The sequence below is a fragment of the Aphelocoma coerulescens genome, chromosome 1 (assembly GCF_041296385.1).
Source record: "Aphelocoma coerulescens isolate FSJ_1873_10779 chromosome 1, UR_Acoe_1.0, whole genome shotgun sequence".
Taxonomy (NCBI): Eukaryota; Metazoa; Chordata; class Aves; order Passeriformes; family Corvidae; genus Aphelocoma; species Aphelocoma coerulescens.
This window is the reverse complement of record NC_091013.1, coordinates 62,396,185-62,410,344: the sequence shown is the minus strand read 5'-3', so window position 1 is coordinate 62,410,344 and position 14,160 is coordinate 62,396,185. Positions and strand designations below refer to the sequence as shown.

Genomic DNA, 14,160 nt, shown 5'->3' with positions numbered 1-14,160 from the left:
ACCATAGTGACACAGATGGAAAGCAAGGTTAAAAAGTAGGGGACAACGAGGTACAAGGGCATGACGTCAATAGCACGAGGAGGAAGAAAGATAATGGATGCGAGGCAGAAAGGAGAACTGTCGAGGATGTGACTAGGAACAGCTCACAGCCCAAAAAGACAAGGACCTGGCCCTGCAGCTGCAGATGTCAAATCTCTTTTGCTTGATCACCTATGATCAACCCTACCTGTATCACACCCATCTCCACTGAGCACTGGTGCTTAGTCTATAGCACAGCCTAGCTTAGGGGCAAAAGGTGTTTGAGGTTAGGCTTGAACCTGTCCATTTTCTGAGGAAGACACGCAAAATAACCAAAGGCTAGAAGTTCTCCTATGCCCTTCCTGTTATTTCTTGTAAAAATGGTCAAGCAATCCCACAGCCTTTTGGGATGGAGTATGAGGTCATGTAATAAAGAAAGAGAACAAAGGGGGATGAAGCTATACAAGAAGAGTTGAGTTGCTTGGGGCCTTGCTGCCACAAAAAGGGGAATGGCGTGCCTAGTTCTCTCTTCTTGTGCTCCTGGCCTAGGCCTTCTGCATGTCTTTTGAGCAAGTTTTTCTCCTCTTCTGCTGAGCCAATTCAACACATTGGAACAACAGCAAATTAATTCAGCAAGAAAGTGAGTGATTTTCTGTTGAACTGAGTAGAATGGGCTCAGCTCAGGGAGCTAAAAAAAGGAGGGTATGGACAGGTAGGGGAAGAAACTCCTTCCCTGTAGTGATATAAGAACTTATCCCTGGCATTCTCTTTAAATTATTATTTTACACCCAAATTTACCATGTTCAGAACAATTTCTAGGCATGATGAAGAAATTATTCCATAAACCTCCCTTCTTTACAGCCATGTGTTTGGGAAATCTTCTTTGCTTAAGACAACTTGGGCTTAAAACGACTTAGTTGTGTTTATTGCTCCACAGACTAATCTCTTAACATTTCTTTCAGTAAATGCTCATGCTTTCTCCTAAGCAGCCTTGATTCTGCTGAATGCAACCAAGACAGCTGGCCAGTTTCAATTTTCCACATAAACCATTAGCTTATACCAGAGGAAACAAATATTGGCTTTTATGCTTATTGGTTCTATGTCATGGACCATGTAGCCATGCACATCCATAAATATTCTTGAAAGGCCCCTGCATTCTCCAGCTGAACTGGCTGCACTTTTGCCACAGATGCCAACAGGAACAGCCCACATCTGGCAAAACGAAGAAGTCACTTTTAAGTGCAGTGTCCTGAAACGCTGCAGGCTGACACGCCTGGCTGCTCATGTTTATTGGGAGAAACATCCAACACAACTCCTAATGTAAACTTCAGCTACTGAATCCCTCCCATTTTCTAGGCAGCCGTCCAAGCTGTATTTAAAGTCAATTTCTTCTTGACCATTCGACGCTGTGTCTCCAGCTCCTCCTCAGCTGGTGATGCAATGTTTACAGTGGTTTCCTACTGCATTTTTAACCTCACAAACTTGTGACCCACATAGCTATTTAAATCAACAAAGCCTGCCTGTAAATACGCTTAGGGAAAGGCTTTTAAAACAGGCACTTTGATATAGCCAAGCTGCAGGGCTCACGAAGGACTAGTTTTCTAAACAAAACATGGAGTAATTTGGGACACAACATGTTGTGTTGCTACACCAAAGAGACTCCTAGGAGGGGTTTACAAAGACATTGGTGCTGCAGGTTGAATAATCTAGTTGTTTCCAAAGCATGGCCCAGAGATGCCTACAGATCCATGAACAACTTCTGAGGCATTCATATAGAACAGGGGAAAAAAGCAGAATAAGAAATTTACTGGAAATAAATTAAAAATCACAGCGCATGTGCAGCACATACACAGAAACTAGAACTGCAGAAGGGGGAATTTGCAAATCTGAAATGGCTGAAAAGTTTTTGTCTAATGAATCTTTTCACCTTTTCAAAGATCAAGAATAACCCAAAATATCAATTATGTTGAATAAGTACCATGTTCCCATAGCTAAAAACAGAAGTTTTGTGAAACCTACACCTGTCTTCCCATTGGTATTGATACTAGAAAAAGCCATAGTGCCAGATCCCTGCCCATGGAAGCAGCCTGTAGTTTTGAATAATTTCCACAAGTCTTTTAATACTTATTAGTCTGTGAAAATAATAACTCTTCACATAAGTAACAATACCAAGTTGTTAAAGTAGATAATTTAAAACCTGTGAATGACAAACAACAGCCCATCATTGCCAAACTTGTAGCTGAAGGAAGCAAGGCAACCCAAAATTAAGACAGATGTCAAAGAGAAAAATGGAAACTGCCAGAAGATGAAAAGCACAGGTGCCAGCCAGGCTGACACACAGGGAAACCCAACTTCTTGGGCTTCAGAGTAGGAATAGACCAAGCATCACCAGCATAACTTGTCTCCCTGTGCAGCACATCACAACCCTGCCCTCGGGATGCTCGTTTGAAGGGAGGCAGTGGTTGACACTCCAGCCTATTCTATCCTTCACACTGCAGTGGAATTGCCTATGTCAGTTAATTGCTAAACTTGTTTTGTAATGAGGAGAGCTGCCTAATTAAACCTTGTCAGAGATGAGCCATGCATTTTGCATAAGCTGCCTAACTACCATCCAAAGTGTTTTGCTACGTTTGCTGCCAGCTGGGCTAAATAAAGCCCTGTGATCTGTAGCTCAATCCACACCACCAGTGGGAAGAGTGAGTGACTTACAGCGATATATTAATCTTGAAAGATTGTCAAATAAAAAATCTTTTGCCAAAGGTCTTTCACAGGACTTTACTTCCTTTTCTCCCAACATGTTCTGTAGACCTTGAACTAAAACCTGGAGTTACTACAAACTGATGCATTTCCTTTTGATTCTCTCTCTGCAGTTGACTGATGTGCAGTGGATGCAAACTCATGGACCTGCTCACAGCCACTCACAGCTGTGGCCTTGTGAGCAAACCCTACACCTTCCTGCTGAATTCTGCCAAAGCTGCACTCACTTTCTCTGGCCCATTATCCTTCCAAATTTTCTGCTTGTCAAATTAACCTCCTAAATGTGAACATGATATAGCCTGTGTCTCTTCCTCTGCCTTTCAGTAACCAGAGACAGAATCTCTTGGAGTTCTGAATGGATGTCTTTAAAGAAGTTAATGACACTGAAACATATTTATCAGGTTGGATTTAATCTGTATTGTTGCAGCTGGATTAAAAGTCATTTAAACTGATAAAGTGGAACTGTAACCTAAATTGACATCACTGGAATGTTGAGTGTTGAGCTTCTGTTCACAGTGAAGAGATATGCAAAACCACTCCAGACTTTGAATGTTCTGTTCAAGGGACTTTGGCTGAGCACTGCATGGGAAAGGGAGAGAAGTTCAGGTAAGGAGAGGGATGGGAGGGAGTAAATAAGAGATAAACAAGATTCAAAATCACTGCTTGATGCTATTTTGAGAGAAAATTAAAGGATTAGTGTCTCTTAATGAAAAATATGTTCATAGTATCAATTTGACTTGGGACCATAGTAATTTTGTCTCCAGTTGTCTTTTGGTGATTTCAGTTTCTAAGCATTTTTCTTGTGCATGAGCTGACTTCTTTCAGAGTAAACTGAAGACCAACCCAAGTGTACCCCAACTCTACAAGAGACATGTAGGTCCCAACCAAAGTCTTGGACTTGAAAACATGAACTTTTTTTTTCTGTTCTCAGGAAAGTCCTCCCTGAATGTGTGTTGTTCTTCACATTAGTGTAACTTAAGCCTAAATTTTAGCAGTTTGGGTCAGAAGAGACAACTGCTGACAACTTAATTCCTGGTCACATTTGCAGAAACACCTTTTATATCGAGCTGCATGACAAGACCTTTTCCTCTTTTCCCCATTGGTCACCAGTTTTTTCCAATGATGCCTGTATTTGTTTAGCTAGTACAAAACATCAGCCACATCCTGAAAATAGCATGTGTAGGAGCAAAGCAAACTGAACGGATTGCATTACAAAATTAGAGTTACAAGAGTGACTGGGCTGTAATAGACATTACAGCTAGGTTTGAGGCAAGCTTCAATCTTGAATTCACTAAAAGTCACAGCAAAACTTCATGTCCATCAGAAAATCCTCACAATCCAACTGCACAGAGCATGTACTGACTGTAAAGTTTATAGGTAGTAGATAACACAGTAGTGGCAATGGAGAGAGGCAAGAAGCTCCTTTTCAGAGCAAGATCGCTTCAGATGTAGGAGAAACTAACCAAAACACTGCTTGAAAGCTGTCCTAGTGTTTCTGGATCTCAGTGCAAGGATATGAGTGTTGTCTGGTTGTCTTTCCCCTGCAGTGCAAAGGAGCAACCAGAGAACAAGCAGAGAGAAGTGGACTAAAAGCCAGGAAAATCTAAGCAAAGGGACCACGGCAGTAAGCCAGGAGGGAGAGAGAGCCTGGCGTTTGGAGCGCTATGTGGCAATTAGAGGTGGAGAAATTGCCTCTATTCTGGATGTGTTTTCAGGAAAACAAGGCTGTGCACATATCCTTTGCATGGGGAGATTGCACACGAGACTCTGCACAAGGCTGAGTGGAGGAGAGAGTTTGTTCTTCTTCCATTAAGTCCTCCCTCAGCAGATGTCATCCAAAAGAGTCCAGTAGCTGTAAATATCAGTTCTAAACGGTAATGTGAAAAAAAAAAGGAAAAAGCATAGTTATGATTGCAATGTAAGAAATATATTTCCTATGTTAGTTAGGTTGTGGGCTTCAGTTCAGGGCAAGCCACTATTTCTACCTCTACCTGATATTGCTGCCACCATACCAGGGTCCATGTATATTAATGTGCTGGACCAAGAACTGGAGACACTGAATTCTTTACTTTTCTGCCAGTTTTGCTTCAAAACCTTTCATGACTACCACTCCATCAAGAAACTTGTATTACTTCAAATGAAAATGAAAAACAGTTGCTGTTTTCCACTTATTTTGGCTCTGAATTGTTGATAAACTGAGGAGTTCAGGTTGCTGGATACTTCAGAAAAAAACGGTAATTTTGTCCAAAGGAGAAGGAATGTTCACTCAACAGGGGGTGATTACAAGAAAAAAAAAGGGAATTTAAAGCTTGAGAGGCTTGTATTTCATGAAAAACATCTGACACACAAACCACATTGGAAGGAAATTTAAAGTCTTGTGAAGCAAAACATATAAGGGAACTCTTAATGTATTAAAACAGTAAAACATCTTTTCTAATTTGTCTCCTCCATTAGTAAAATAAAAGGTAATGAATTTTTCTGGTAGATATATTTCACACCAAAGCTATTTGCTGTGACTAAAAATTACACATTCTGTATTTTTTATATTGTATTTTGCACACTCACACAGAGCCTGTTTGGCTCAGTCATCTGGTACTTCCTATCCAACACTGTTTGCAGACTCTGGGTCTCCAGAGCCTTAAATCTGGCCAGGAAATAAGAGATTCTAAATAGACGTAATTAATAACTACAATGATAATAAAAAATACTTGTGGCCAAAATACCAAAAGATATGGTACCAAAAAGATACTGACCAACATCTACAGGAATAAAAATGTTTCTTGCCCAATAAATCTAATTAGATTTTCCTGGGAACACTGAATACCCTCTGGGTTTTGTGGTGATTTTTTGGTTTGTTTTTAAAAATGTACATGGGTTTCCATTTTGTTGTTTCTACTTGTTCTTGTGTTACTAAACCAATATTTTGGTTTTTTCATGGTGTATTACACCAGTCACAAGGAAACTTAGGCCAGTATAGCCACAAGAACAAGGGAAGTCAGGAATGGCAGAGGGTGCTGGGTGTTGTTCCCATCCATCCCACTGAAACAAGCTACCGAAACAGGCTGAAAAAATCAAGCCTTTCTCTCCCTCCCATGCTCTGTTGGCTGTAAGGCAGTAGGAGGCAAAGGGAGAAGCCAAAACTGCTTGTTTGCTGAAGGCATGTGGCTGCAGAGGTTAGAACAGAAGAGGAGCTCTTCAATTATTTGTGTTGCAGTGGTGCCAATCATAGACCAGGACCCCATTGAGTCAGTCACCATACAAATGTGGAACAAAAGCACTAATTCTTGAGCTTTGGTTGGCCAGTAATCCAACCCGCTTTAAGGGATGGGGATTTGCATGTTTATGGTTGGGAAATAACCATGTTTGAGTCCATTGGAGCCTCTCCTGTTATGAGTGCGCAGGGGATTGTGTAGATGGGAAGAAAAGCATCAGTGTTACAGCCAGTGATCATGTACTGCATCCAGCCCTTTCCTCTGAGTGAGGCAACTGCACTTCATTTCAGGAATAATTATTGAGCCCTGGGTCTTTTCCCCATTTTTCTCAGCTTCAAATAATTTTTGTGACAAGTCATAGCAGCGTCCTGTTTTCGTCACAAATGAAAGTAAACCACGCTCTAATTCTCCCAGCCAGAGGGAGGATCTGTGACAGCAACTTCTTCCATATGCTCATTTTCTATTTTCAACTCTTATTTCATAAATAACAGGCTTTCAGAATTGCTCACTCCAGACTGCCCAGCTTTACTAGTTGCATGTCTACATCAGAGGACTTGCATCCAAAACTAGAGTCAGAGTATTAACACAAGAGGGAGGCAGTTTAAAAAAATAAAAGAACATGAAATACCACTGAAAAACACAGGCTTTGCCACTGTAGACACTTGAAAAACACAGCTCTGCACATCCAGATTTATCCTGCCATGGCACTGAAAAACATTTGTATTATGCCATTGTATCCAGGGTTACTCGGGCCATAGGTCTTCCTGAAAGCACACTTCAAGGAGCACACACCTACTCAACACTTACACAGCAGGGTGCCAGGCTTGGCACTTGACACAGATGTGAGTTTCCTGTTATTAGAGCAAGGTTACAAGCCCTCAGTGAGTCGGAGGAGACAACAGAGGAAAAGAGGTACTCACCAGAGACAGAAATAGCTTATGTTATTTGGAGGATTTCTGCAGCCAATTTAATCATGGTAGGCCATGTACCTGGTCAGACCAGCACGGCCACTGCCCACTGTGGTCCTCACTCCTCAGGAATGCCAGGGCTTCTGTCACTATGGTCAGTGCTCATGAGAGGGTGCCTAATAATAAAGAGCCAAATGCAGAGACAACTTTCTTCTGATCTTCTGATCTGAGTTATTTGTTGCTTCCAGTCCCGATGTCCCTCTCCCCTCTCCAGCCCTAGCTCCTCAGAGATGGCCAGGATTGTGAGAGATTGCCTGTGAAACATGGTAGGAAGAGCCAGGCATGGTCATAGCAAACCTAGAAGGTTTCTAGAATTTCTTCTAGAAAAAAACATACTTCCTATGATGGAAGGTGATTGAGAGGAATTTGTACCTTCCTTGAATGGAAGGCCATGTACAAAACAGCCTGATACACCTACTTGTGGACTGCTCATCAAATACTTGATTATCATTGCTGTCTTTCCATTGTCTATCCATCTGTAATTGCTAGACAACCAACCTACATTTGCCAGGTGAGGTTCATGCTAAGCTGTTGACTTGAATCTGTTCATAGAAGCAATGATAAATATACATCTTTCAGCATAACTTGTTATAGTCTAGGTGGCACATCAGAAGCAAAAAGAAAATCAGCCTTGCAGGTCTCAGTACTGCAATAACTATTTTTAGATGTCTGGCATCCTGAGTTACCCATAGCTTTGCACTGGATATAGGGGTGCCCCTATATATAACAGAGCTGTCTAGCCTTCTGATTTTTTATGAATTCAGTGCCTACTAAAACAGAAAGTCTTCAGTGAAGGTGTAAGCTCCCAAATAGAAGACTGACACCTATTGATATCAATACAGGGCTGCTTGTTTTTCATTGCCTGTCCCCTGGAGAATCACCTTATGGGTCCTTCGGCGCTCACAAATGACTCAGCCGAATGCTGTGGTCCTGAGAAGTGCAGGGACAGCAAGGGACCCGCTGACATTTCTGTACCACTTTGGGGGTGGATACTCTGCAGGGCCTGAGCTAATCACCAGTGCATGGCTCACAACCTGAAGTAGCTGTCCAATCCCTGAGCAAATGAATCATCTCTCTTACGGATCCCAAAAAAATTTATCCATGGCAAATCTAGCAGCTTCATCCCAGTGGCTCGAATTTCTCTGGACAGCTATTTAGACATGAAGGAAATGTGTTACTAATAGAAGTAAAAGTTCCTCAAATTTCAGGAACTCTCAGACCTCATTTTAAATACAATGAAATGCATGAATTAGCTACAATTTGATTAAATATCTCCAGTGACAGTTAACAGACTCCTTTGGTGCTTGATGCCTTTTGTGGATTCCTGGATGTCTCCTGCACTACTGTATACAGAGCCTGGCCTCAAGCAGATATAGTTTGCTTTCATTTACAGATAGGCTTTATGACAGTTTATTACCTGTGGAATAAACCCTTGTCTCAAACTAGGAGGTCTCTGTGCTAGGCACTGTACAGGGAACAGGAAGACAGCTCCTGCTCTGGCCTCGCTTCCTCCCTTCTGTGTTGCTTTAAATGTGACCATTTATCATATGAAATCAATCCTAGAAAAACCATCTATTTCCTTCCTCCATCTTACTGCATACCTAAAATACATCTAGGACCCTCTCAAAACTTGGGCCTCCTCTTGAGTGTTAACAGCACATTCTCAAATACTTTGTCTAGACTTGAAATATGTTAAAGGAGCAAAGCCCAAGTGGGGAACAGACAACATATTTAGTTCATGATAAATTAACTGAAGGCTAATCTTCAAGGTCAACACATTCTGCCTCTCTTCAACAGCCTGAAGGCAGGAACAGGGTTGAGTGACACTTTTGCACAGGACATGGGATTTCCCAAAAAATCCAATCTGATCATCTGTGGGCTCAGACATCTTTTCCCAGTATGTTTCCCGATGGTATGAAACAAGTCCAACCAACTGTGCTCTTGAGAGCCCCACATCAATGCCTACAGACAGCTGGGTTATACAAACACAAGTCTAATTCAGACATCTAAGCACATACAAAACAACGACCTCTCTCCAATGCCTGAAAGGAAGAAAAAATAAAAGCATTTTCCTATGCTCTTACCACAAAACAACACCTGAGAAGACATTTGTTACTATGAAAATATTCTGGATGCAGGGCTTCCCTCTAGTGGAAAATTCACGAACTTTTCATTAGGAGCTGTAGTTAAGCTGTAGAAAAACAAATGCCAAAAGTACATCTAATGCTGCTGTTGAAACACAAAGTGGCAAGTGCATTCCCACATGACAACACGATTATGGCTTGAACTTCTGTGTCACACTTAACGCTTGACCTCTTCCTAGATGCTACAGCTGAAGAGATGTGAGGAACTGCCCCTTTCGCCTTAATTGAAAATTCAGGACTAAACGTTTGCTATTCATACGTGTTATCAGGTCAGGATTTTCCATTAGGGCCTGGGTTTTGGAACAAGCTTATTTCCTATGATGAGAAGTTTATCAGATTTAGGGTACACCTGCTTGCTTGCGGCAACAAGAGAAGGAAAGAGGGCATGCTTGTGTGAGATGGCTGACCCTCTGTGAGATTAGATGCTGGGTCAACAAGTTCTCTTGACATTTATGCTGTTAACACAGTTACTTGGTTTGTGCAGGGATCAGGAATAGAGATTTTAGAAAAGCCACAACCAGCCAGCTCAAAACAAAAGGTTTTTAAAGATCCAGGAAACAAGACAGGTAAGTAAATAAATGTACTGTAATTAATAGCAATCAAAATCAATGCATCTATAGATTCACATCCAGACTATGAAGGAAATTTGAAGGTGCTGCTAAGACTGGTAAAGAGCAAATGAAGCCTAATTAACCAATATAGCGAGAGACCACAGAATACTTCACACAATCATAGGGTTGCTATATGAATGCAAAGGCTGCAGAACATCTGCTGGGGGTGGGCAGCAAACCCAAGATGAAGTCAGAGTTGTGACGAAGCCCTGTTGTTACACACATCCCAGCGGTGTTAGTCCTACATTCATCATTATGTATTTAGGAAGCACTGCTGCTACTACCCTCATGGTTTCACAGACCCTGAGGAAGGGCATAGCCACAGCAGACCCAGACTGAAATGCCAAGCCCAATAGGCAGCTGCTTGCACCAGAGGTGCAGCACTTTTGATACCCCGCTAGTCAGTGTGGATAAATCCTAAGCCACGATAGCTGACAGTGCTGGCAAACTGTTCCCAAACTGCAGCAACAGCTGCACTGCAGCAGAAGAGGAGCTGCCCTGCTTCAGACCACTGCTGCCACCCTTCCCCTGCCTGTCTGATAAACTCATTAACCACCAGAAACCAAAGCAGTCAAAACAAGTATCTCTATCAGCCCCTCTCTCTGAACGATCTAATGCTACCAGGCTTGTTGGGATAAATGAGGTCCTGCATTCTGCCTGCAGCCTTGTGCTGCATTTGCATATTTTCCTTCTGCCTGGACACCTTAAGGCAGCAGCAGGCTGTTAGGGTACATTGCACACCCTGCCCCTCTGCTACAAAGATGAATTTTGGAGATCAGATTGCCAGCCATTTGTTACCCCAAGAAGTTCACATCTGCAATGACAGCCCTTAAAGACCATCTGGCTCCAACACCCCTGCCATGGACAGGGACACTTCCACTAGACCAGGGTGCTCAGAGCTCCATCCAACCTGGCCTTGAACACTGCCAGCTGGGGCACCCACAGCTTCTCTGGGCAACCTGTACAAGTGCCTCACCACCCTCACAGTAAAGAATTGCTGCCTGTTACCTGATCTAGACCTACTTGACTGCAGTCTGAAGCCATTACTTTTTATAGATCTCAATCTGCTAAATAGTCATTATTTTTTTCTTAACTACTTACAGAGTTAATGTTGGAGCAGTGAATGTTCCAACTCAATAGAAAAAGAACCCTAATGAGAATGATGGGCTGAAGTTTGATACCTATAAATATGCAAAAATTCCAAACCAAAGGCAAGTGTGTACAAAATAATTTATTACAGCATAACATATGTTGCCAATATTTTACAGTGAATTTTCCATTCAACAATTTTTTAATCTAAACAGATGACACACAAAGGAGAATTTTAATTAGAACAGTTTATTTGTCTTAATAAAATCCCCTCTTCATGAACCGGTATTTGCCTTTGAGGGGCTAGTTAATATTACTGAAATTATTTACACTGCAGTGAAATAAAAACAAACCAAGATTGAATAATTCCATTACAGTTTCCAGAAAACAGATTTTCTGTACAAGCCACAGTATAATTATGTTTTGATAGCAGTTCTTATAGAATGTAAAGCTGTCATGTGATATGTAGCCATTTTGTCTAGCAATGCTATGCTTTAAATAGGTATATTAGATTTAAACTTCCATTTTGATGTGTTGTATATTGAATAGTTAATGCACCAGAATACAAAGTAAGAAAAAAGTTATGATTTGTAGTCAGCCTCTTTGTGCTCCCTTTAACAGTTTTAAAATGTAAAACATACTTCTCACACACTGTTTTGCCTTGCAGCACCTACAGCAATAGTATTTAGGCAGGAGAAGTTCTGGAGTATTGGCCGTAAGTAGACAACTAAGACTTTTAATGGAGGTAATACAGAACACCCACCAGTGAGTTTTTATGATGTAGAGAAAAACTGTATTCCCCATTACTGTACCTTCTGCATTTGCCCAAAACTGGAGCAGCTTTTTTCAGCCTAAGTGTCAATAGGTGAACAGATGAGGAGAAAACAGAAGAGGTAGGGGGAGATGGAACAAAGGACAAACAACAGTATTCAAATTCATTGTGTCTTCTTAGAGAATTGCTTCAGGATACTAAAACTTTAGAATGTTAAACTGACCATAAAATAAGGAAACAATAGCTATGGAACACAAGGTAGATGATATAGTTTTCAAAAAGCCTTAGATATTTGTTGTTTGTTTTTTTTTTTTACACAAACCTAATCTTCATATCTGTCAACACTGGTTCCATATAAGACACACACCTGACAAAAACATGCAACTCCCCCAATGCTTTCATTGTTGCTGTACTTCAAAAGAAACCAAACTGACCAAAGATTAAAAAAGAAATCCAACCAAAACAACCCAGAAAAAAACCCTATAGAACAGTAAAGACAGAGAGGGCAATTCAAGCAGCACTTCAGTCTTAATCTGCTAAAAACTCTCAAATGATAATTTATTAACAAGATATGTTCACATATATCTGCATATGTAACAACACTTAAGTGAAAGCAGTCTTTAATATCAGTATTATTGTGAGGGAGGGCTGATGAATTATTAAAAGACTTAAACCTGTACAAGTATAAACATGAAAAATGCTAATTAAAGATGTTTACATAAATACTGGCAGTTTTCATTGGGAGGAAAAAAAACCCTAATAGCATACTCCATTTAACTATCCAAATATTTTGTTTTAGATACCTGTTAAAGATATTAAAATACAACCTGGAAAAGTAACCCTGATCTGTATCCAACCAGCATGTAATGAGAGTCAGAGTTTCCTACACATGTGTGCATGTAGGTATACACACATACAGGGGCTTGCACACACTACTTCAGATTTCATTGGACAGCAAATCATGGTTAATGGCTGTGTGATTCACAGATGCAATGCTGCTGTTGTCGTCGTTTGTGGCAGGCATGAAGGCAGACGTAAAAGGGAACAGTTTATGACATGCTGCTTGATATTCTTCACACTGAGCGTGGCAGCTTCCAAAACTGCCATCAAGCAACGCCTCAAAAACCTTTGTTAACGTCTAAAGAAACAAAAGTAACAGTTAATAAATGTAATTTACAATTGTTTTATTACTAAAGGTACATACTGTTAAATAATACTAGTCTGAACAAACAGGTTTCTCTGTTGGATTCACATCTTTTACTTACAGGAAAAATTTGGAACTTTGTTCTTTCAAATATTAATTTATCATGATAATTAAGCATGCACATTATCCTGCATTAAATTACATACTATTTAAGATCCCACACATTTGGGGGCTTTATATACTGCATCTTTTACCTTCACATTTTTGTCTCTCATGTTTTTATCCAATCTAGTTGCAACAGCAATTGCTTTTTCTTGTCTTGATTTGTCCAGGAAATACATCATCTTTGCACCTTATCACAAGACAAAACCCACAATGTTTAGTTTTCCTAAATGCCATACTGCATATATAGACACACAGAACCTGACAACTTACACATAAATGTGAACTAGACTTGTTACAAGTTTTAATAAACTGTATCTTCCTCCCTTATTTGGTACTGAAAACTAATACAACTAAAGCCATTTTGAAATTTATTAGAAGCATAAGGATTGCATAATACAGGAGACCTGTTCCTGCAAAAGTGACATGCCTTAGTTGACTGACAGGTCTTCAGTCAAGAAAAATATCAGAGTACATTGATGAGAAACCCTTCAAATCAGCACACTAAATGAAATCCATCCAACGAATGTAGAAGTGAGTAATTCTCAGAGACACACTGAATTCTCTTCAGAAGTACTGGAGGTAAGTGAACACCAGTTAACTGTGGAACACAGCCCAGTGAAGTTCAGGCCAGTCCATATGGCAGAACACACGGCCATGGCTGCTCACCCAGAGCCAAGGACACAGCTTGGCTACAAGGAAAGTGCAGCGCAAGCTTGGTGCTTCGCCTGGACCAGCCTACACTGGTGGAAAGGAAAACACTGCATTATGGAACTATAGAGCTTCTCAGACCACAAACCATTTACCAAAACCCGTCTGGGCATCTCCGCAACATTCTGCTCCTTCTACCGTAGCTGCCTTAATTTAAAATCTCATCTTAATGAATGTGTTGGCATTTCACTTTCCTTTGCTACTTCCTTTTGCCCAAATACAAAGTCCAGACCCACCCCACTATGTAACCTATTGCAAAACCCAAAAAGCTTAGTCATTTTGCTGGAAAAGTTAAAAAGTTAAAACCCCACATTCTGGATGTTTGTCTTTTGTTTTTACTCAACTAATTTCCCCAGTTATTAGTTTTCCCAAGTAAATGAAGTTTTCTAGTTCTTACTGCTTTCTGTAGGCTTCAGAAAATAAATTGCTAGATTCAATGTAGAGCCATTATTGCCCAAAACACTTCTATTAGCCTAGTCACTTTTGCTTAAAGTTAGGGAGGCTATGGTACAGAAATTGGAAAGAGGTTAGAAGTCTGCTTATAGATTTTTTACTAGTAATTTTAAGCTGAG

General features: G+C 40.6%; 1 protein-coding gene across 1 annotated transcript in view; it reads right to left on the bottom strand.

Moving 5' to 3' along the window:
• Positions 1-10,928: 10,928 nt before the first annotated feature.
• Positions 10,929-14,160, bottom strand: part of NAA16 (N-alpha-acetyltransferase 16, NatA auxiliary subunit) — a 61,720-nt gene continuing 58,488 nt past the window's right edge. The window contains exons 19-20 of the mRNA XM_069009769.1: positions 12,970-13,067; positions 10,929-12,709 (exon numbers count right to left, since the gene is read on the bottom strand). Coding sequence (XP_068865870.1) covers positions 12,509-12,709; positions 12,970-13,067 — 299 coding nt within the window. The 3' untranslated portion in view covers positions 10,929-12,508. The remainder of the gene's footprint in view (positions 12,710-12,969; positions 13,068-14,160) is intronic.